This window comes from Salvelinus alpinus, chromosome 9, assembly GCF_045679555.1.
Source record: "Salvelinus alpinus chromosome 9, SLU_Salpinus.1, whole genome shotgun sequence".
Classification (NCBI taxonomy): domain Eukaryota; kingdom Metazoa; phylum Chordata; class Actinopteri; order Salmoniformes; family Salmonidae; genus Salvelinus; species Salvelinus alpinus.
Window position 1 is genome coordinate 64,614,135 of NC_092094.1, and position 25,068 is coordinate 64,639,202.

At 43.2% G+C, this 25,068-nt stretch overlaps 1 protein-coding gene across 2 annotated transcripts; it reads left to right on the forward strand.

The window, feature by feature from the left end:
- The first annotated feature begins 1 nt into the window (after position 1).
- Positions 2 to 23,396, forward strand: LOC139530469 (coiled-coil domain-containing protein 32-like). 2 transcript variants are annotated; one of them, XM_071326929.1, is made up of 4 exons: positions 2 to 181; positions 503 to 780; positions 1,349 to 1,502; positions 4,076 to 4,817. In XM_071326929.1, exons 2-4 carry the CDS (start codon positions 525 to 527, stop codon positions 4,257 to 4,259), a joined length of 594 nt encoding a protein of 197 aa, XP_071183030.1. In that variant the 5' UTR covers positions 2 to 181; positions 503 to 524; the 3' UTR covers positions 4,260 to 4,817. The 2 variants fall into 2 exon arrangements, with proteins under 2 accessions (XP_071183030.1, XP_071183031.1); XM_071326930.1 differs by lacking the exons at positions 1,349 to 1,502; positions 4,076 to 4,817 and adding exons at positions 19,927 to 20,080; positions 22,655 to 23,396 and having other exon boundaries at positions 37 to 181.
- The last annotated feature ends 1,672 nt before the right edge of the window (positions 23,397 to 25,068 follow it).

The window sequence follows — 25,068 nt, forward strand, 5'->3', positions numbered from 1 at the left end:
TATGAATGACTTGACAGGCAGTGACCTCATCTAATCAGATCACTTAAAACACGCCAAAGGAGGAGTGTTTGTATTTTGTTTAGGATTCCTGCTACACTAGTAGGCTAGCTAGCTAACGTTATCAAGTTTATGTCCTACTGCCTGGAAAATACGGTTTAGTTGCTTTACATTTTATTCACAGGTAAGACACCAAGATAACATGTTTAGCAGAGTGAACGTTTAGCTACCATTTAGCTATACCTTTGAAATTCCAATGACAATGTGATTAATTTAACGCTAACGCGCCAACTTGGTAGCTAAGGTTAGCAAACTAACAAATAACGTCGAAACACTCATTCAATGCTGTAAACAGCAGCTCATTTCTAATTTGTTGAAAAGTTTACCAAGACCTTGCAGTTGGTATACAGTTGAACTTAATTGCATTGCTCAAGCTAGCTATCACTGGATTGATTTTGGCGCTAGCTATCCGTTCATAGAGTTGTTGACATGTTTTTCTCAACAGACCACAGACAGACTGCATCTGCATGAAGATGATTGAAGATTTCGAGAGTCACGAGACTCGGTCCAGCGGGGAGCTGTGGTCAGAGATCTGCTCGAGCCTGCCTGACGTACAGGAGGAAGCTCAAGGCCAAGAGGGGGATAATGCCACACTGTTCACAGATTCATTCCAACCCTCACATGTTGGCAATGGCCTGCAATCTCATGGCATGTCTACGAGTGCATCCTCTCACAGCGTCTGGGAACCTATGGAAGACTCCGATGTCTATATTGCTAGTTTAGGTAAAGTCAATCTAATATCAAACTTCTGTCATGTGTGGCCCTCCACCCTTATCTATGGCCCTTTTGATGGCTTCAACCCTGGTCCTTGACTTTAACTCCAACACCTGTGTAAGTGCTAGGCTGGAACAAAAGCCTACACACCCAACAGCTGTCTGCTTTACTGTAGTTTTAGAGGCTCAGCCTTCTTTCCAGTTTCGATGTTGGGTACATGTAAACAGTAGTGTAAAACTCTCATGCATCAATGTTATGTCCAGAAATAGAGCTAGAATGAATTTGAAAGTATCCAAATGCATATCCCACTGGGCACACACACTGGTTGAATCAATGTTGTTTTCATGGCATTTCAATGAAATTACGTTGAACCAACGTGGAATAGACGTTGAATTGACATCTGTGCCCAGTGGGATTTTACGGTTGATCCTATTCTCCCCTTGCAACACACTTCTGTCTCATTTTCACACGGCTATTTGGAATGATTGTGAGAGAGCTGTAAATCAAGGTTCTATTAATCCTAATCCCATAGTTCTTAGCATTAATATTGAAGTTCATTATGAATCCTGTCTTTCAGAGAACCGTCTGAAGAGAATAAAGGGCCAGTGCACTGAGGTGACTTCCAGGGAGATGCTGCGCTCCCTATCTCAGGCCAAACAAGAATGCTGGGATAGATTCTTGCATGACGCTCAGAGCTCAGAACTCTTTCAGGAGGGTGAACTAGATCAGAGGTGAGCTGAAGAGCATCATTTGTTGTGCTGTTTGAAGTAGGCCTATTAACTTTCTCCACTATCTCTGGACAGCTTTGGAGGCTGAGCTTGTAAAGAGTCTTACAGGCCCATGGATTGTTCTGTTATAAACATTTTACATTTTTTTACATTGAAGTAATTTAGCAGACGCTCTTACCCAAGTGCATTCATCTTAAGATGGCTAGGTGAGACAACCACATTTCACAGTCATACTAAGTATATTTTTCCTCAGAAGTTATCAGCGAAGTCACCGCTAGTAGGACTGAGGGGGGATAGTAAGACTGATGAGACCAGAGGTGTCGGAACGGAGTGCTCGGATTGGGATGTAGGGTTTGAGCATAGCCTGAAGGTAGGGAGGTGCAGTTCCCCTTGCTGCTCCGTGGGCAAGCACCATGATCTTGTAGTGGATCCAAGCTTTGACTGGGAGCCAGTGGAGTGTACAGAGGAGCAAGGTGACATGGGAGAACTTGCAAAGGTTGAACACCAGATGGGCTGCAACATTCTGGATAAGTTGCAGGTGTTTGATGGCACAAGTGAGGAGGCCCAGCACCGCTTCCTGTGTGAGGAAAGGTTGTACTTTACGGATGTTGTAGACCATGAACCTGCAGGAGCGAGTCACTGCTTTGATGTTTGCAGAGAACGACAGGATGTTGTCCAGGGTCACGCCAAGGTTATTTGCTCTCTGCGAGGGAAACACCGTGGAGTTGTCGACCATGATGGTGAGGTCTTGGAGCCGCTCCTTCTTGTCAAGGTTGAGCTTGAGGTGGTGGGCTGACATCCAAGCTGAGATATCTGCAGGGTATGCAGAGATGTGTGTTGCTACATGGGTATCAGAGGGGGGAATGAGAAAAGTAGTTGAGTGTTAAATCAAATTTTATTTGTCACATACACATGGTTAGCAGATGGTAATGCGAGCGTAGTGAAATGCTTGTGCTTCTAGTTCCGACCATGCAGTAATATCTAACAAGTAATCTAACCTAACAATTTCACAACTACCTTATACACACAAGCGTAAAGGAATGAATATGTATATAAAAATACATGAATGAGCGATGGCCGAACGGCATAGGCAAGATACAGGAGATGGTATAGAGTACAGTATATACATATGAGATGCGTAATGTAAGGTATGTAAACAGTATATAAAGTGGCATTGTTTAAAGTGGCTAGTGATACATTTATTACATCAATTCTTCATTATAAAAGTGGCTAGAGTGTCATCCACATAGCAGTGATAGTAGAGACCATGAGAGGATATGACGAAGCTGAGTGACATGGTGTATAGAGAAAAGAGGAGAGGGCCTAGAACCAAGCCCTAAGGGACACCAGCAGTGAGAACACGTGGTGCAGATACAGATCCTCTCCACACCACTTGGTAGGCGCGACCTGCCAGGTAGGATGCAATCCAGGAGTTGCAGAGCCTGAGAGGAGGATCTGATGGTTCCGTGTCTAAGGTAACGGATAGATATAGGAGGATAACGAGAGGAGAGAGTCAGCTTTGGCAGAGCGGAGAGCCTCCGTGACACAGAGAGCAGTGACGGAGGGGTTGAGTGTTGGTTTCTTGAAGAGGGGAGCAACTCTGGCCATCTTCAAGTCAGAGGAGACACAGCCAGTGGTCAGGTATGAGATGATGAGGGAATGGGAGAAGGTCTTTGGAGAGGGGATGGAGTGGGTAGTTTGTCGGGCGACGACATCACTACTCGCAGGATTTCATCTGGAGAGAGAGGGGAGAAAGAAGTCAAGGCGTAGGGTAGTTATGTGTGAGTGGGATCAGGGGACTCAGTAGGCTGAGTGTATGAGGAGTGGATGTCGTCAAACTTTTTTTCAAGGTGGTTGACAATCTCGTCCGCAGGGAGGGGGAGTAAGTGTAGGATTAAGAGGTGGGAAAATTGTTTCCCGGGGAGGCAGAGGCTTGGAATATAATGATAGAAAGTGGCTTTAGCAGCAGAGACAGAAGAGAAGGTAGAGGAAGGATGATAGGTCCTTCAGAAGTTTATTTTTCCTCCATTGTCACTCAGCTGCCCGCAGCCCTGTTCTTAGAGCACACAGTCACTCAGGTAATGCCCTGTTCTGTGATCACGCAGTCACTCCGACACGGAGCAGGAGGGGAGGCGACAGTTTGAGTCAAATGAGGCGGTAAGGGAGGAGAGTAGGTTCGAAGCGGCAGAGTCAGGAGACAGGCAGGAGAAGGATTTAGCAGAAGGGAGAGATGAGAGAGAGAGTGAAGATTGCGAAAGTCCATGGTCATCTGGGTAGGGGTTGAGTGGGTAGGATTGCAGGAGAGAGTGAGATAAAAATAAACAAAGTAGTTATCTGAGACCTGGAGGGGGGTTGCAGTGAGATTGGTAGGCGAACAGCCTCTAGTATAGTAGAGGTCAAGCGTATTACCTGATTTGTGAGAGGGAGCTGACTGGGTGAGGTCAAGAGGCAAGGAGGGGAAAGAAGAGGTGGAAAGAAATTAGTCGAAGTCAGGCATTGGGAGGTTGAAGTCACCCAGTACTTTGCCTCTTTTTGTAATGAAAGGATGTGTGATAACTTCTATCTGTTCTTCACAGTGCCCTGGAGCATCTAAAGCGTTGGCTGGTACCTGAGAAAGTGGCCATCAGTGCTGAGGAGCTGGAATATCTCCTCCTGCCGTCACTGAGCCGAGAGCATATCTCCACGGACCAATCACAGAGTGGACCAGAGGCAGCCACTCAGAACCCTGAAGAGGACGAGAGTCACACACCGGAGAAATAACTACCTGTTCACTTCAGACATTTTACCAACGACCCTTATATGTTATGTGTTATTACTGGACAGGAACATGATGTGATTTCTTATACTGTTATTAGATCACGTGTGTTTGGCTGTTTATTAATGTCTTGTCAAAACGGGAAAGAATTCAATGACATATCATTGGAAAAACTGCAACGGTCCATTGTTGGTTATGTTACTTTTTTTTAAATATTGTCATGTTGATTTTATGATATGGTTCAATAACAAAATGCAGTTCATTGTTAGGGAATATCCCGAAACCACACTAGTTGCATTTTGTTAGGCTACTACACTATGTTGCACCAGAGATGATCTCTAATGTTGTAATGAGCTATGAGTCCTATCCAGAGTATTAATAGTTAAGATGAAATCATTATAAATGTAGCTACTATATGTCCATTTCCATATGTATGATAAATGTACTAGGTTCATTACCATGTGTATGATGTACTGCATATTTGAGATTCTGTAAGTATGATGAGAGATTAATTTGTATGAAGGAATCTTTTGAAACAAAGCTAATAAACTTGAAAAAAAGTATTTCTCTAACCCTGTCTTATTCTTTCACGTTCAGAAAATATCACAAATAATTGGACATGTATACGCTTTACTGTATAGCTACCCCTAGATGGCAGCATTGTAATCAACAAAATAATTTGACTGGTAAATAAATCAGCACGGCCAAATATGGTGACTGAGAACTAGTAACGTGAGCAACATTCAATCCATTTCCTACTGTGTACTTCAGTTAATAGTCAGCAGTGGAACTGTCCATGCCATGGAACTGGACCTCAGTGGTAGAGGTCCCCCCCACCAGCCAGATTGCTCCTGATTTGAATACAGCAGTGAAAAGGTGGACTACTTGAGAGGGGACTGATGACAACACTGGGCAGATAGCCTTCTCACAAGACTTGCTTTGAAGAGTCTCTCTTGGATCGCGGTTAAAGTTGTTCAAATAGAGGCCTCCTGAGTGGCACAAGGCAGTGCTAGCTGTGCCACTAGAGATTCTGGGTTTGAGTCCAGGCTCTGTTGCGACCGGCGTCGTTAATTGGCCCAGCGTCGTTAAGGGAGGGTTTGGCCGGCAGGGATGTCCTTGTCCCATCGCGCACAAGTGACTCCTGTGGCGTGCCGGGCGCAGTGCATGCTGACACAGTCGCAAGGTGCACAGTGTTTCCTCTGACACATTGGTGTGGCTGGCTTCCGGGTTAAGTGGGCATTGTGTCAAGAAGCAGTGGTTGGGTTGTGTTTCGGCGGATGCACGGCTCTCGACCTTTGCCTGTCCTGAGTTCGTCGGGGAGTTGCAGACAAGACTGTAACTACCAATTAGATACCATGAAAACAGGGTAAAAAAATTATAAATAAACATAAAAAAAGTTGTTCAAATACAAAAAAGGTACATGTTCAATGTATTTTTGTAACAAATGTGTATAAATGTTGCTTGTGTATTTCCAAAGGGAAATTAGAGAATATAGGCTGTCTAAAACATGTGGATTGCAAAGTAAGTTCAATTATTATTTGTCTTTGGTGTTAAGTGTGCATGCTGTGCATAATAGAATGATGACATTTTATACTAGATGATCAACATGCTGGAATACAGTTATTTCAAGCTAAAACTACAGACTGTGTAGTTGATTTAATACAAGATCACTATACAGTATGATACTGAAAACATCTAATTTGCATTTAATCTGATTAAAATGTGTGACATTTAAGACAATTTATTAGTCAGGTGAATGGGCACTAAAGTTTATCCACAATGGAACAGTTGCCAAAGGCATTGACTTTATGATTTATACAGTCTTCCTAGAAGTGGCTATGTTAGCAGACAAGTATGCATGCACAGTAACTCTGGTGGTGAAAGAGCTACTGGTGTAAAACTTTTCATTCACTTACATAAAATCATTTGATGGGGCCAATTATTTTTTATGATTACGTCATTGGCAAAGCGGGCAAACTTAGGCAGGAAATGCCAACAAATAACAGTTAGCCATCGTACTCATGCATAAAAAACTGATAATGAAAGAAAAGTTTGCAAGTTTGAATTTTGTAAAGTTAGTGTGGGTGAGGTGGAAAATTATTGCTATCGATCAATAATGACAAACCTCCTGGCATTGACAACTTGGATGGAAAGCTGAGGATGGTAGCTGACTCTATAGCCACTCCTATCTGTCATATACTGTATATAATCTGAGCCTAGAGGAAAGTCTTTGTCCTCAGGCTTGGAGGGAAGCCAAAGTCATTCCTCTATCCAAGAGTGGTAAAGCAGTCTTTACTGGTTCTAACAGCAGACCTTTCAGCTTGCTGCCAGCTCTTAGCAAACTGTTGGAAAAAATGTTGTTTGACCAAATACAATGCTATTTCTCTGTAAACAAATTAACAACATACTTTCAGCATGCTTATAGAGAAGGGCATTCAACATATACTGCACTGACACAAATGACTGATGATTGGTTGAAAAAAAATTATAATAAGAAGATTGTGGGAGCTGTACTGTTAGATTTCAGTGCAGCCTGACATTATTGACCATAACCTGTTGTTGAGAAAACATATGTGTTTTGGCTTTTCAACCTCTGCCATATAGTGGATTCAGAGCTATCTATCTAATAGAACTCCGAGGGCTTTCTTTAATGGGAGCTTCTCTAATGTCAAACATGTAAAGTGTGGTATACCACAGGGCAGCTCTCTAGGCCCTCTACTCTTTTCTATTTTTTACCAATGACCTGCCACTGGCATTAAACAAAGCATGTGTGTCCACGTATGCTGATGATTCAACCATATACGCATCAGCAACCACAGCTAATGAAGTCACTGAAACCGTTAACAAAGAGTTGAAGTCTTTTTTGGAATGGGTGGCCAGTAATAAACTGGTTATGAACATCCCTAAAACTAAGAGCATTGTATTTGATACAAATCATTCCCTAAGTTCTAGACCTCAGCTGAATCTGGTAATGAATGTTTTGGCTGTTGAACAAGTTGAGGAGACTAAATTACTTGGTGTTACCTTAGATTGTAAACTGTCATGGTCAAAACATATAGCTTCAATCGTTGTAAAGATGGGGAGAGGTCTGTCTGTAATTAAAAATATGCTCAGCTTTTTTGACACCACACTCCAAAAAGCAAGTTGTGCAGGCTCTAGTTTTGTCTTGACTTGATTATTGTCCAGTCGTGTGGTCGAGTGCTGCAAGGAAAGACCCAGTTAAGTTGTAGCTGGCCCAGAACAGAGAGGCACAACTTGCTCTTCATTTTAATCAGAGGGCTATACATACTATGCATGCCAGTCTCTCTTGGCTAAGAGTTGAGGAGAGACTAACTGCATCCCTTCTTCTTTTTATAAGAAACATTCATGTGTTGAAAATTCCAAATGTTTTATCATAGTCAACTTACACACAGATCTGACTCACACACACTTACCCCACCAGACATGCCACCAGGGGTCTTTTCACAGTCCCCAAATCCAAAACAAATTCAAGAAAGCGTACAGTGTTATATAGACCTATTATTGCATGGAACTCCCTTCCATCTCATATTGCTCAAATGAACAGCAAACCTGGTAAAAAAAAACTGAGAAAGCAATACCTTAGGGCACAACACCTCTCCCCTATTTGACCTAGATAGTTTGTGTGTATGTATTGATATGTAGGCTACGTGTGCTTTAAAATGTTTGATTTAGTTGTGTCCATGAGCTGTTCTTGTCTATTAATGTTCTGTCTTTATGTCATGTTTCATGTTTTGTGTGGACCCCTGTAAGAGTAGCTGCTGCTTTAGCAACAGCTAATGGGGAAATACCAAATACCATTCAGTCATCCATCCACCCATCCATCCCTTTATTCCTTCATTCATATATTCATTCATTCTGAGATATCATACTCTGAGTCCTGTACAATCCTGATATTCATGAAATCAGGAATGATTCGGTTCTCCTCACAGTTCCATTCATTATTTATTGGACCTATCTGATGCTGTATATTGCGCTGTCTTTTTGAGAATAGATTAGGCTAACGTGATGAATATCCTGGAAGTTTTGCACACCAAGGTCTACCTGTGGTCCACTTAAGACTCATGTTTATTCAACACCAAGCTCGGGAATACAGTTTAATTGACTCATATCTATGAGCACCGTGAGCTGTCCTACTTGTATTATTGACCCTTATTGTCATTTGGAGAATCTGTTTAACAATGACCTAAATACACGCACATTGTGGGCTATCCGTGTCAAATCTGAACATGATTTAATCGTAATAATTAATAGCCCAGATAAGATTCAGAACACTTGCTTATACCGTTTGTTGTGCTTTCCCCTTAACTCAGAACTTGCCCTCTCTCCATCCCCTCACTTCTTCTTTCAACATGATTGAATGTACCTGTTGAGTTTTGAATGGAACATTTCCATATTTTTTTATGGAAAGCATGTTCTCTCTAACCACGATAGCAAAGGATAGAGGGCGGAATGTATAATTAATGTATCACCACCATTCCACGTGATGCATTAGACTGATGTCCAGGACAAAGTGCACTTCATTGTCAGCTCAGGTCAATCCCATCCAAATAGACTTCAGAAAGGTCTTGGAGTAAGATGCAGTCGAAGCCAATCATTCCAACAATAGCCAGATGCATCACTTAGCTTACACATGAGTAGTCGGGCTCAGACCTACAGTAACTGGAAGTCCTTTTGATGTTGTCGGCACGATTTGTCGATAATGAAGGGGATGTGCCCTCAGACTTCAAGACGGCTTCCTACGCCGGTTGGATATTCCTTTTTCTAATTGAACGAATCAGACCCTGAGACTTTTCAAAGTAAAGATGATAATTAGCCTATTTAATATGATTCTAAACCTTTCCAGGCTATAGTCTCATCAATGAAAGTCTATAATGCGGTGATGAGATACACAATGAATGAGATATCACAATTACAATATTGTTAATACGCGGTTTGACAGGCAAAGTATCCCTTGACATTAATTAAAGTGTAAAATGCAACATCACCTTTTTGATTCTCATTTTGCTGACCTACATTGCTTTAGTGTAGTCCCATTTAGCTCGTATGTTGTTTTCTCTTATGTATTCCCTGTTATTTTTTGTGTTACAGTAATGATTGACAGGGAGTTTTCTCTGAACTATTCTTGGGTGGAGAACACATCTCTCCTGGCCTACTCCTTGTTCTCTTCCTCCTCCTTCACTGGGCTGGACCTCCTTTTTGACCTGAAGTCCCTATTCATCCTAGCCTTGTACGAACTATCCTGATCTCGCAAGCTTACATTCTGTTTCGCTACACGGAAAGTCTGGCCACATCCAGATTGAAACCGTTTGAGCCCCTCCCTCTCCCTCCACCGTATGGACGGACCAATCAACATCCTCTGATAATCTGTGGGGTTGATTTAGTTGATGATGACAACGAGAAGCGCCTGTACTAGTCTTGGTTGCTGAGGTGGGGGAATATTATCATAACTCAAGGCGAGACCCAGATGCAGACACAGGAGGCAGATGGTTGGAGTCTTAGATGTTTAATAATCCAAAAAGGAGTAGGCAAGAGAATGGTCGTGGACAGGCTAAAGTTCAAAACCAGATCAGAGTCCAGGAGGTACAGAGTGGCAGGCAGGCTTGAGGTCAAGGCAGGCAGAATGGTCAGGCAGGCAGGTACAGAGTCTAGAAACAGGCAAGGGTCAAAACCGGGAAGACTAGAAAAAGGAGAAATAGCAAAAGCAGGAGAATGGGAAAAAATGCTGGTTGACTTGGACATACAAGACAAACTGGCACAGAGACAGGAAACACAGGGATAAATACACTGTGGAAAACAAGCAACACCTAGAGGGGGCGGAGACAATAACAAGGACAGGTGAATCAGATGTGTGACAAATATACTGGTATCAACAGTGTATCAGGAAAACCTCATGGGGATGGTTGTGGATGAGGCTCACATCACATACAAATGGTAAATATAATTTGGAAGAGTTTTCTCTGAAGTCTGGTTCCCCTTTTGCGCCGTCTCCCCAGGTTGAAGAAAATAAGATCCAGCATAAGAGTCTAGATCAGAAAGTATAATAATAACATATGTTGTTATGGACTTGCAAACAGAAGTCATCATATTGTCCATTACTGTAGCGTTGTAATGTTAGGTTAGAGCAAGGCATATAGCTAGCTAGATTATTGTCTTTGAGAAGGTCTGTTACTTATGGACTACTAGCTATCACTTTAGAGAGTTAACTAGCTAGGAGGCCAGTTAATGTTCAACATAGCGCAAACTTGTTTCGTGTCAAATGATGTAGTTATATTCACCATTTGTATGTGATGTGAACCTCATCCACAACAATTCAGCATCAACATCAACCTCCTCAAGAGCAGCTATTGTTGTCATGATTTTCAACTTCAGCGCCCAGTTGTCGTCATCAACTAATTGTTGCTTCTCATTGTCGTCATCAACTAATCCACCCAAACAATTTATCAGAGGATGCTGATTTGTCCATCCATATGGTGGAGGGAGAGGGAGGGGCTCAAATGGTTTGAATCTGGTCGTGTAGCGAAACAGAATGTAAGCTCGTGAGATCAGGATGGTTCGTGTGAGGTTACAGTATATTCATCCTTCTCTATTCCATGATGTTCCTGGTCACCTGCTCTGGCAACCTCCTACTGCTTTTCCTCATTGGCCTCAACAAAAAGAGACACAACACCACCAACTTCCTGATCGACAACTTGGCACTGGTCGATTTGGTCATGTGCATCTTCTGCGTGCCCCTGATGGCCTCCTATGCCTACGACAAGCGAGGGTGTGTCTTTGGACGCTTCATGTACCACTTTGTTACCTTAATGCATTCGCGATGAAAAGTCCTGTCCCTCACGGCCATCATGGTGGACCAGTATGTTGTTGTAGCAAATCCCATTTACAGGCGGTTGCCAGTTCTGCAGGGGGTTTGGTGTCATCTGGTTGTGTAGCCTAGCACTCACCACTTCCACGGCACTCCTTACTGGCTAGCATATATTAAATAGTAGAGTAGGCTAATGACTAGCATGTTTGCTAACAAGGAATACATTTAAATGACGGTAAGTTACCATAAACAGAGCTACAAGTAAAGGAGACAGCATACATACATAACATAGTGTGGGGTGCATGGGGAGAGTCTGATTGGCTGAAGCCACGAGCTGGGGGTGATTGATATCTCTCACGTAAGGGGGAGCTAGACAACACGGCGCCAGCCAGATATAAATCAAATCAAATTGTATTTGTCACATTTGCCGAATACAACAGGTACCTTACAGTGAAATGCTTACTTACAAAACCAACAATGCATTTTTAAGAAAATGCCAAAAAAAGTAAGAGATAAAAGTAACAAATAATTAAAGTGCAGCAGTAAAATATCAATAGCGAGGCTACATACCGGGGGTACCGGTACAGAGTCAATTGAGGTAATACAGTGAGGGAAAAAAGTATTTGATCCCCTGCTGATTTTGTACAAAATTTAGCAGGGGATCAAATACTTTTTTCCCTCACTGTATGTACATGTAGGTAGAGTTATTAAAGTGACTATGCATAGATAATAACAGAGAGTAGCAGCAGTGTAGAAAAGGGGGGGAGGGGACAATGCAAATAGTCTGGGTTGCCATTTGATTAGATCTTCTGGCTTGGGGGTAGAAGCTGTTTAGAAGCCTCTTGGACCTAGACCCGGCGCTCCTGTACAGCTTGCCGTGTGGTAGCAGAGAGAACAGTCTATGACTAGGGTGGCTGGAACTTTGAAAATGTTTAGGGCCTTCCTCTGACACCACCTGGTATAGAGGTCCTGGATGGCAGGAAGCTTGGCCTCCGTGATGTACTGGACTGTACGTACTAACCTCTGTAGTGCCTTGCGGTCGGAGGCCGTAGAGCTACAGTCCTGTAGCTTAGCATCTGAGTCATCTTACCACTTTTTTATAGACCAATCATTGAAATGATTCAACCAGTGTGTGCCCAGTGGGAACATTCCACACAAGTTCCCATGTGGTTCTCTATAAATGGTTTGACTTCAGTGATGTTCTCAGAACGTTCAGAGAATGTATGGTTCTCTGTTCTGTCAGTTCATGGCAATATTTTGGGAAGGTTCAAAAATGTTTTATTGTACACATTAACATGAATTAGCTTAATTCCATTCTCAGGACATGAAGACATCTTCACATAAAAACCACAAGAAAACATTCTTAGAACATTCTCTGAATATTACTAAAGTGATTTTAAAACATATGCATTCCGTTCTCAGCATCAACAAAACTCTCTCTATCCTCTGTCTTGTTAACATGTTCAGGTGTGTTTGCTGCGCCTACTAATTGGCCACACCTGATATTAATGAGTTATTGTTTCTTTTGGAATTAGGTCTGTTTGAATAGACTAAACTGAACAGCTTTGTATGCGTAAAAACATTGTACACTAGCTCCATCCTGGTGGCGCAGTGGACTAATTCCATGGATAGATCATAGGTGCACATTTTTTTCTCTATGTGTCCTATCTGTGCTTGGAGTTCAAAAAAGTTTACCCAAAATAAGCTAGCAGTGTTATTAAAAGTCTTATTGAAACATTCAGTGAGAGTTTTAAGGAAGTTATTCAATAACCTATAAATTCCATTCTCAGAGCCAATTTCAAACCAAAAACATACGTTCCCACAAAAGGAACCAAATGGGCTAGCTGGGATGTTCCCTGGCATGCGAAGGTGATCAAGACCATAATTTCAACAAATTTCACCTGGCAAAACAGCATGGGACTTCAAGCTCATACTTATGTTTTTATGTAAAAAGTCTGATTATAAAAAAGCCACTTTAACTTTCACCCACTCTCAGAAGTTGTTAGTGGGCATACAGTGCATTCAGAAAATATTTAGACCCATTAACTTTTTCCACATTTTGTTACGTTACAGCCTTATTCTAAAATTGATTAAAGTAATGTTTTTCCTCATCAATCTACACACAATACCCCACAATGGCAAAGTGAAAACTGTTTTTTAGGCATGTTAGCAAATGTATTATTTTCATAAGTATTCAGACCCTTTGAGCTCAGTATCACGTTTCAGGTAAGACCCTGATGCAGACAGTATCGAATGAACAAAAGTTTATTACTAGTACAGGGCAGGCAAAACGACAGGTCAAGAGGAGGCAGAGGTCAGCAATCCAGATAGGGTGCAAAAGATCCAGAACGGCAGGCAGTCTCAGTGTCAGAGCAGGCAGGGGTCTATAATCCAGTGTGGTGTGGCAAGGTACAGAACGGCAGGCAGGGTCAGGGTAGGCAGAATGGTCAAAACCGGGAAAAACTAGAAAACAGGAACTAGAACAAACAGGAGCAAGGGGAAAACCACTGGTAGGTTTCACAAAAAGAACTGGCAACAGACACACAAACAGTAGTATAAATACACTGGGGATAATGTGGAAAATTGTCGACACCTGGAGGGGGGTGGAGACAAGCACAAAGACAGGTGAAACAAATCAGGGTGTGACACTCAGGTGCATCATGTTTCCATTGATCAACCTTGAGATGTTTTTACAACTTGATTGGAGCCCATCTGTGGTAAATTCAATTGTTTGGACAGGATTTGGAGAGGCACACACCTGTCTATATAAGGTCCCACAGCTGACAGTGCATGTCATAGCAAAAATCAGGCCATGAGGTCGAAAGAATTGTCCATAGCGCTCTGTGACAGGATTGTGTCAAGGTACAGATCTGGGGAAGGGTACCAAAACATTTCTTCAGCATTGAAGGTCCCCAAGAACACAGTGACCTCCATAATTCTTAAATGGAAAAAGTTTGGAACCACCAAGACTCTTCCTAGAGCTGGCCGCCTGGCCAAACTGAGCAATCGGAGGAGAAGGGCCTTGGTCAGAGAGGTGACCAAAAACCTGTTGGTCACTTTGACAGAGCTCCAGAGCTCCTCTGTGGAGATGGGAGAAACTTCCAGAAGCACCACCATCTCTGCAGCACTCCACCAATCAGGATTTTCTGGTAGAATGGCCAGATGGAAGTCACTCCTCAGTAAAAGGCATATGACAGCCCAATTGGAGTTTGCCAAAAGGGACATAAAAGACTGTCAGACTAAGAGAAACAATATTCCCTGGTCTGATGAAACCAAGATTGAACTTATGGCCTTAATGCCAAGCGTCACGTCTGGAAGAAACCTGTCACCATCTCTACGGTGAAGCATGGTGGTGGCAGTATCATACTGTGGGGATGATCGAGGGAAAGATGAACAGAGCAAGGTACAGAGAGATCATTGATGAAAACCTGCTCCAGAGCGCTCAGGACCTCAGACTGGGGCAAATGTTCACCTTCCAACAGGACAACAACCCTAAGCACACAGCCAAGACAATGCAGGAGTGGCTTCAGAGCAAGTCTCTGAATGTCCTTGAGTGGCCCAGCCAGAGCCCGGACTTGAACCCGATCGAACATCTCTGGAGAGACCTGAAAATAACAATCCGCTGCTGAAAGTGACGAATATTCAGATTACCTGTTTTTCCATGTGGAGGCATGTATGGTGTCAAATCCAATCCAAAAGTCGAACGAGCAGTAGATGACGGGCGCGAGCAAGATGAAACATTATTGCGCTTGCAAATACTGAGTCGAGAGAGAAGAAAATGGTCGAGCTAGCAGAGGACCGGTCCCCCGAATGCACAGGTCAGTCAAGAGCGCAAATTAAACTTTAGATCTTGCAATTGTGACTTTGAGCGAGCAGAAGAACATCGTCACATTCCCCCCAATTAAAAAAAAAAATAGTACATATAGAACTGTAAGCAAATGTGTAAAAACGCATTCAATTATCTCTCAATTTCTCAAATTGCTCTCTCTCAAGTCTTGGCACCTTTGGGTTTGGATTTCAGGCTGATGGGAGGGTGGGTTTACAGGCGGGTGCGTGTCTAGAAACCTTAGATTGGTCACTTTCACTGGAGTGATGAACGAACTAACAACATTATGACCCCATCCTCAGTAGCCTATTCCAGCAGGCTATTGGGAAACGCAAGCACTTATTATTGTGAAATCGCCTCGCTATTCTTTCATAAATTTGAACTAAGCTAGCTACTAAATCGTTCAGTTTAAATATTGTGGAGTAGACTATCTGAAATGAGATTTAGGCCTACCAGGGGCTATAGGCTACCTGCCTAACAGCTGTATCCAGGCACTCCGCTTTGCGTCGTGCTTAAGAACAGCCCTTAGCCGTAGTATATTGGCCATATGACATACCTCTTGTGCCTTATAGCGTAATAAAGGAATTTGAATGTGGCAAGAGAAAGGATAATTCGCCCCTATTAAACTCGCCAGATCATTTTCCATCAATGGATGTTGATTTAACTTGTTTGATTGCTATGTTTAAGCAATGTCATAGCTTGCGATAATTATTATTTTGAGGAAACCCGAATTTAGCTTCTAACGTCATTACAAGTTACTAAGATATTCCTTCTTAATTGGCTCGATAACGTTTTGGAAGAAGGGTTGATAGAAAGGGCAACTCCTCTCTTGATGTGAAAAAAAATTGGGGTTGGTTTCCAGGCCTTTTGTGTTGGTTTTGAGTGGTCATTGGGCTAGAAATGTTAGCTTCACCTGGCAACCCTGGCTAGCTGGGTTGAGCAGTAAGCGCCAAAAAACTTGGGAAACCCAGCAGATGTATTGGGAAATACATTCCAATAGGTATACTATACCTTGAGTGAAATCTACTTGCTAAACTTAGCTAGCTTATTACTTGTTTGACCAGCAAAACGAATGCAGACAGTCAGCTCAAGCAAACACCATTAAACTAGAGTCCACTAATTGCAGGCAGGAGCCAATATTGAATCCTGGGATTGAATCCCGAGCCAACTATGTGAAAAAATGAGGCACTTTTATCTAGTTGTTCTGGATAAGAGAGTGTGCTAAATGACTAAAATGTAAACAAATAAGTGAAATTGTGTATCACAAAGAGCAATGTGCAGTTTAGGGATGAATGTGCAGAGTGGATAGTCTGGATGAATAGTGCAAAGTCCATGGACTAGGTGGATGGTTCAGGTGGCAGGAGGTTCTGGTCGCAATTGACCTGCACCATTTGCCAGAGGGGAATCGTTGGAACTGGGGGTGGAAGGGGTCGGCGATGATCTTTCCTGCACGCTTCCTTGCCCTGGAGTCATGCAGGACCTCGATGGAGGGCAGGTGGCAGCCAACAACGCTATCAGCAGACCGGACAATCCGTTGCAGTGATGGAGGAGGTGAGGATGGACTCGATGATTGTCATTTAGTACTGAATCCGTACACACAGCATTCAAAGGAGGACTGAAGTCAAAACAACACCATGCATTCCATGGGTTTGATGTTGTTGATACCACGTGCCACGTGCATTTACCACGTGCCAGTCCCTCCCAATTAAGGTGGCACCAACCTCCTGTAGTGCAAACAGAATAAATGTATCATTCAACATAAGAGTCCACCTAAAACAATGACATGAGCCCTGTCCCAATTAATCTCAACTCCTTACTTCCTTGTGCATCCTTCTCAAAACCCATTGGAAAAGGTCTTAGATTAGGAACCTTGGGTCGTCTCCTCCAATGGGGTTTTAGGAGGCGCATTGTTCAGTCCTTGCATCCATAGCTCTTTCTATGAATTTGAGAGTGGTTACATTTCTCCAGCCCCGCCACTCAGCTTTTACGAAACCGGGGCCAGGAGAACGCTTTGTTATTGTTTCAGCTGCTGATTGACGCTTTAAGAACCACATACATGAGTATACATGACTGTTGGGAGTGCCGTGCCATACCATTAGCTCCCAGGTGCAGCAGAGCTGACTCACTAAAGCAGAAGTTGCGGCAGATGTCTTGACCACCCTCTGGTTGTTCTCTAGACAGCGGTAGCGCTGGGAGGTGTCCCAGGCACCGTTTGTGGCCACGTCACCTCCCTCAGAACCAGTAAAGATCTCCAGGTTTTTACTGTCGGGCATCAGCAAAATCTATAGAGAGGGCAGAACATTACAGGAGATGGAATTAGATTTAAAATCCTTGTACAATCCATAGACACTGGTAAAGAGGTTGGAGTTTAAATGTTTTAACATCTCAATGTTGCATTCAAGGTAGCAGTCCATTTTAAGATTGCAGCATCAAAAGCGGAAACTGTGGTTAATCATTTAGCCAAATAAGTGATAACAAAATGTGGGCCCGAACTGCAGGGCAATTCCTCGATAACAGAGTGATGCTGACACAGATTTTTTACTTTAAAATGTATGTCAAACAAAAAACAATGATTTCAAAGTGAAACAAACCATACAACTCTATGCACAAGGACTACTTTTAACAATTTGCAATCATTGGTTTGTTTGAGATACATTTCAAAGAGTCTCAGCATCACTTCTACGCCATTTGTCAGTCAGCATGGCTCAGCATTGAACAGCATGCCGTGAGTTCATGCCCAACCCGCCTCGTGGAGAACTCTCCCTCCTATAGGTTCACTTCATTCCCTACCTACACTACTCATATTGTTTAGCAATGACTAGCACATACATTCAGTATAGAACCATCATTCTAACCAATAATATGATTGGTGAAAGGGGGATACCTAGTCAGTTGTACAGTTGAACACATTCAACTGAAATGTGTCTTCTGCATGTAACCCAACGCCTCTGAATCAGAGAGGTGCAAGGGGCTGCCATGATCAACATCCACAGCACCTGAGGAACAGTGGGTTAACTTGGGGGAAAAACAACAGATTTTGACCTTGTCTGCTCGGGATTCGATCCAGCAACCTTTCAGTTTCTGGCTCAACGCTCTAACATGCCGCCCTACTAGTAGTGGTTTCTTTGCAGCAATTTTACCACAAAGGCCTGATTCACTCAGTCTCCTATGACCAGTTGATGTCGAGATGTGTCTGTTACTTGAACTCTGAAGCATTTACTTGGTCTGCAATTTCAAAGATTTTACTGACTTACAGTTCATATGAAGGAAATCAGTCAATTGGAACACATTCATGAGGCCCTAATCTATGGATTTCACATGACTGGAAATACATGTATGCATCTGTTGGTCACAGATACCTTTAAAAAAAGGAAGGGGCGTGGGTCAGAAACAAGTCAGTATCTGGTGTGACCATCATTTGCTTCATGTAGCGCAACACATCTCCTTCACACAGAGTTGATCAAGCTGTTGATTGTGGCCTGTGTAATGTTGTCCCTGTGCAAAGTTGCTGGATATTGGCGGGAACTGGAACATGCTGTCATACATGTCGATCAAGAGGATACCAAACATGCTCAATGGGTGACATGTCTGGTTAGTATGCAGGCCATGGAACCACTGGGACATTTTCAGCTTCCAGGAATTGTATACAGATCCTTGCGTCATAGGGCTGTGCATTATCATGCTGAAACATGAGGTGATGGCAGCGGATGAATGGCACGACAATGGACCTCAGGATCTCGTCATGGTATCGCTGTGCATTCAAATTGCCATTGATAAAATGCAATTGTGTTCGTTGTCCATAGCTTATGCCTGCCCATACAATAACCCCACTGCCACCATGGAGCTCTCTGTTCACAACATTCACATCAACAAACTGCTTGCCCACAGTCAGCCATCTGCCCGGTGCAGTTGAAACCAGGATTCATCCGTGAAGAGCACACTTCTCCAGCGTGCCACTGGCCATCGAAGGTGAGCATTTGCCCAGTGAAGTCGGTTAAGACGCCAAACTTTAATCAGGTCAAGACCCTGCTGAGGAGGACGAGCTCGCACATGAGCTTCCCTGAGACGGTTTCTGAGAGTGTGCAGAAATTCGTCAGTTGTGCAAACCCACAGTTTCATCAGCTGTCCGGGTGGCTGGACTCAGACAATCCCACTGGTGAAGAAGCCGAATGTGGAGGTTCGGGGCTGGCGTGGTCACACGTGGTCTGCGGTTGTGAGGGCGGTTTGACGTACTGCCAAATTCTCTAAAATTACATTGGTTGAGTGCATCATTTTGGTTGAATGCATTCAGTTGTGCAAGTGACTAGGTATCGCCTTTCACTTTCCATATTTCTCAGGGAGATACTGGTGGAGACTGATTTTGAGGAAACCTGAGGCTGTACAAGTTGTCGCTGTGCAAACCCTAACACTGAGAGGTAAGGAATGCTGTATGCATTTTCTGTAATGCTTTGTGATTCAATAATTACTAGTTATCTATGTTTGCCTATTAAGCATATTGCCTGCCTATATATAGCATTGATTCCTGTCACGCCCTGACCTTAGAGAGCCTTTTTATTCTCTATGTTGGTTAGGTCAGAGTGTGACTAGGGTGGGTAGTCTAGTTTTGTCTTTTCTATGTTGGCCTGATATGGTTCCCAATCAGAGGCAGCTGTCTATCGTTGTCTCTGGTTGGGGATCATATTTAGGCAGCCTTTTGCCACCTGTTGTGTGTGGGATCTTGATTTTGTATTGTAGCTTTAGCCCTACAAAGCTGTACGTTTCGTTTGTTACTCTTTCTTGTTTTGTGCTGGTTATCTGGTTATCATATCATCACGCTGCATCTTGGTCCGACCATCGTTCCGACAACGATCGTTACAGAAGATCCCACCACCTATCCTATTCTCCCCTTGCAACACACTTCTGTCTCATTTTCACACGGCTATTTGGAATGATTGTGAGAGAGCTGTAAATCAAGGTTCTATTAATCCTAATCCCATAGTTCTTAGCATTAATATTGAAGTTCATTATGAATCCTGTCTTTCAGAGAACCGTCTGAAGAGAATAAAGGGCCAGTGCACTGAGGTGACTTCCAGGGAGATGCTGCGCTCCCTATCTCAGGCCAAACAAGAATGCTGGGATAGATTCTTGCATGACGCTCAGAGCTCAGAACTCTTTCAGGAGGGTGAACTAGATCAGAGGTGAGCTGAAGAGCATCATTTGTTGTGCTGTTTGAAGTAGGCCTATTAACTTTCTCCACTATCTCTGGACAGCTTTGGAGGCTGAGCTTGTAAAGAGTCTTACAGGCCCATGGATTGTTCTGTTATAAACATTTTACATTTTTTTACATTGAAGTAATTTAGCAGACGCTCTTACCCAAGTGCATTCATCTTAAGATGGCTAGGTGAGACAACCACATTTCACAGTCATACTAAGTATATTTTTCCTCAGAAGTTATCAGCGAAGTCACCGCTAGTAGGACTGAGGGGGGATAGTAAGACTGATGAGACCAGAGGTGTCGGAACGGAGTGCTCGGATTGGGATGTAGGGTTTGAGCATAGCCTGAAGGTAGGGAGGTGCAGTTCCCCTTGCTGCTCCGTGGGCAAGCACCATGATCTTGTAGTGGATCCAAGCTTTGACTGGGAGCCAGTGGAGTGTACAGAGGAGCAAGGTGACATGGGAGAACTTGCAAAGGTTGAACACCAGATGGGCTGCAACATTCTGGATAAGTTGCAGGTGTTTGATGGCACAAGTGAGGAGGCCCAGCACCGCTTCCTGTGTGAGGAAAGGTTGTACTTTACGGATGTTGTAGACCATGAACCTGCAGGAGCGAGTCACTGCTTTGATGTTTGCAGAGAACGACAGGATGTTGTCCAGGGTCACGCCAAGGTTATTTGCTCTCTGCGAGGGGAACACCGTGGAGTTGTCGACCATGATGGTGAGGTCTTGGAGCCGCTCCTTCTTGTCAAGGTTGAGCTTGAGGTGGTGGGCTGACATCCAAGCTGAGATATCTGCAGGGTATGCAGAGATGTGTGTTGCTACATGGGTATCAGAGGGGGGAATGAGAAAAGTAGTTGAGTGTTAAATCAAATTTTATTTGTCACATACACATGGTTAGCAGATGTTAATGCGAGCGTAGTGAAATGCTTGTGCTTCTAGTTCCGACCATGCAGTAATATCTAACAAGTAATCTAACCTAACAATTTCACAACTACCTTATACACACAAGCGTAAAGGAATGAATATGTATATAAAAATACATGAATGAGCGATGGCCGAACGGCATAGGCAAGATACAGGAGATGGTATAGAGTACAGTATATACATATGAGATGCGTAATGTAAGGTATGTAAACAGTATATAAAGTGGCATTGTTTAAAGTGGCTAGTGATACATTTATTACATCAATTCTTCATTATAAAAGTGGCTAGAGTGTCATCCACATAGCAGTGATAGTAGAGACCATGAGAGGATATGACGAAGCTGAGTGACATGGTGTATAGAGAAAAGAGGAGAGGGCCTAGAACCAAGCCCTAAGGGACACCAGCAGTGAGAACACGTGGTGCAGATACAGATCCTCTCCACACCACTTGGTAGGCGCGACCTGCCAGGTAGGATGCAATCCAGGAGTTGCAGAGCCTGAGAGGAGGATCTGATGGTTCCGTGTCTAAGGTAACGGATAGATATAGGAGGATAACGAGAGGAGAGAGTCAGCTTTGGCAGAGCGGAGAGCCTCCGTGACACAGAGAGCAGTGACGGAGGGGTTGAGTGTTGGTTTCTTGAAGAGGGGAGCAACTCTGGCCATCTTCAAGTCAGAGGAGACACAGCCAGTGGTCAGGTATGAGATGATGAGGGAATGGGAGAAGGTCTTTGGAGAGGGGATGGAGTGGGTAGTTTGTCGGGCGACGACATCACTACTCGCAGGATTTCATCTGGAGAGAGAGGGGAGAAAGAAGTCAAGGCGTAGGGTAGTTATGTGTGAGTGGGATCAGGGGACTCAGTAGGCTGAGTGTATGAGGAGTGGATGTCGTCAAACTTTTTTTCAAGGTGGTTGACAATCTCGTCCGCAGGGAGGGGGAGTAAGTGTAGGATTAAGAGGTGGGAAAATTGTTTCCCGGGGAGGCAGAGGCTTGGAATATAATGATAGAAAGTGGCTTTAGCAGCAGAGACAGAAGAGAAGGTAGAGGAAGGATGATAGGTCCTTCAGAAGTTTATTTTTCCTCCATTGTCACTCAGCTGCCCGCAGCCCTGTTCTTAGAGCACACAGTCACTCAGGTAATGCCCTGTTCTGTGATCACGCAGTCACTCCGACACGGAGCAGGAGGGGAGGCGACAGTTTGAGTCAAATGAGGCGGTAAGGGAGGAGAGTAGGTTCGAAGCGGCAGAGTCAGGAGACAGGCAGGAGAAGGATTTAGCAGAAGGGAGAGATGAGAGAGAGAGTGAAGATTGCGAAAGTCCATGGTCATCTGGGTAGGGGTTGAGTGGGTAGGATTGCAGGAGAGAGTGAGATAAAAAATAAACAAAGTAGTTATCTGAGACCTGGAGGGGGGTTGCAGTGAGATTGGTAGGCGAACAGCCTCTAGTATAGTAGAGGTCAAGCGTATTACCTGATTTGTGAGAGGGAGCTGACTGGGTGAGGTCAAGAGGCAAGGAGGGGAAAGAAGAGGTGGAAAGAAATTAGTCGAAGTCAGGCATTGGGAGGTTGAAGTCACCCAGTACTTTGCCTCTTTTTGTAATGAAAGGATGTGTGATAACTTCTATCTGTTCTTCACAGTGCCCTGGAGCATCTAAAGCGTTGGCTGGTACCTGAGAAAGTGGCCATCAGTGCTGAGGAGCTGGAATATCTCCTCCTGCCGTCACTGAGCCGAGAGCATATCTCCACGGACCAATCACAGAGTGGACCAGAGGCAGCCACTCAGAACCCTGAAGAGGACGAGAGTCACACACCGGAGAAATAACTACCTGTTCACTTCAGACATTTTACCAACGACCCTTATATGTTATGTGTTATTACTGGACAGGAACATGATGTGATTTCTTATACTGTTATTAGATCATGTGTGTTTGGCTGTTTATTAATGTCTTGTCAAAACGGGAAAGAATTCAATGACATATCATTGGAAAAACTGCAACGGTCCATTGTTGGTTATGTTACTTTTTTTTAAATATTGTCATGTTGATTTTATGATATGGTTCAATAACAAAATGCAGTTCATTGTTAGGGAATATCCCGAAACCACACTAGTTGCATTTTGTTAGGCTACTACACTATGTTGCACCAGAGATGATCTCTAATGTTGTAATGAGCTATGAGTCCTATCCAGAGTATTAATAGTTAAGATGAAATCATTATAAATGTAGCTACTATATGTCCATTTCCATATGTATGATAAATGTACTAGGTTCATTACCATGTGTATGATGTACTGCATATTTGAGATTCTGTAAGTATGATGAGAGATTAATTTGTATGAAGGAATCTTTTGAAACAAAGCTAATAAACTTGAAAAAAAGTATTTCTCTAACCCTGTCTTATTCTTTCACGTTCAGAAAATATCACAAATAATTGGACATGTATACGCTTTACTGTATAGCTACCCCTAGATGGCAGCATTGTAATCAACAAAATAATTTGACTGGTAAATAAATCAGCACGGCCAAATATGGTGACTGAGAACTAGTAACGTGAGCAACATTCAATCCATTTCCTACTGTGTACTTCAGTTAATAGTCAGCAGTGGAACTGTCCATGCCATGGAACTGGACCTCAGTGGTAGAGGTCCCCCCCACCAGCCAGATTGCTCCTGATTTGAATACAGCAGTGAAAAGGTGGACTACTTGAGAGGGGACTGATGACAACACTGGGCAGATAGCCTTCTCACAAGACTTGCTTTGAAGAGTCTCTCTTGGATCGCGGTTAAAGTTGTTCAAATAGAGGCCTCCTGAGTGGCACAAGGCAGTGCTAGCTGTGCCACTAGAGATTCTGGGTTTGAGTCCAGGCTCTGTTGCGACCGGCGTCGTTAATTGGCCCAGCGTCGTTAAGGGAGGGTTTGGCCGGCAGGGATGTCCTTGTCCCATCGCGCACAAGTGACTCCTGTGGCGTGCCGGGCGCAGTGCATGCTGACACAGTCGCAAGGTGCACAGTGTTTCCTCTGACACATTGGTGTGGCTGGCTTCCGGGTTAAGTGGGCATTGTGTCAAGAAGCAGTGGTTGGGTTGTGTTTCGGCGGATGCACGGCTCTCGACCTTTGCCTGTCCTGAGTTCGTCGGGGAGTTGCAGACAAGACTGTAACTACCAATTAGATACCATGAAAACAGGGTAAAAAAATTATAAATAAACATAAAAAAAGTTGTTCAAATACAAAAAAGGTACATGTTCAATGTATTTTTGTAACAAATGTGTATAAATGTTGCTTGTGTATTTCCAAAGGGAAATTAGAGAATATAGGCTGTCTAAAACATGTGGATTGCAAAGTAAGTTCAATTATTATTTGTCTTTGGTGTTAAGTGTGCATGCTGTGCATAATAGAATGATGACATTTTATACTAGATGATCAACATGCTGGAATACAGTTATTTCAAGCTAAAACTACAGACTGTGTAGTTGATTTAATACAAGATCACTATACAGTATGATACTGAAAACATCTAATTTGCATTTAATCTGATTAAAATGTGTGACATTTAAGACAATTTATTAGTCAGGTGAATGGGCACTAAAGTTTATCCACAATGGAACAGTTGCCAAAGGCATTGACTTTATGATTTATACAGTCTTCCTAGAAGTGGCTATGTTAGCAGACAAGTATGCATGCACAGTAACTCTGGTGGTGAAAGAGCTACTGGTGTAAAACTTTTCATTCACTTACATAAAATCATTTGATGGGGCCAATTATTTTTTATGATTACGTCATTGGCAAAGCGGGCAAACTTAGGCAGGAAATGCCAACAAATAACAGTTAGCCATCGTACTCATGCATAAAAAACTGATAATGAAAGAAAAGTTTGCAAGTTTGAATTTTGTAAAGTTAGTGTGGGTGAGGTGGAAAATTATTGCTATCGATCAATAATGACAAACCTCCTGGCATTGACAACTTGGATGGAAAGCTGAGGATGGTAGCTGACTCTATAGCCACTCCTATCTGTCATATACTGTATATAATCTGAGCCTAGAGGAAAGTCTTTGTC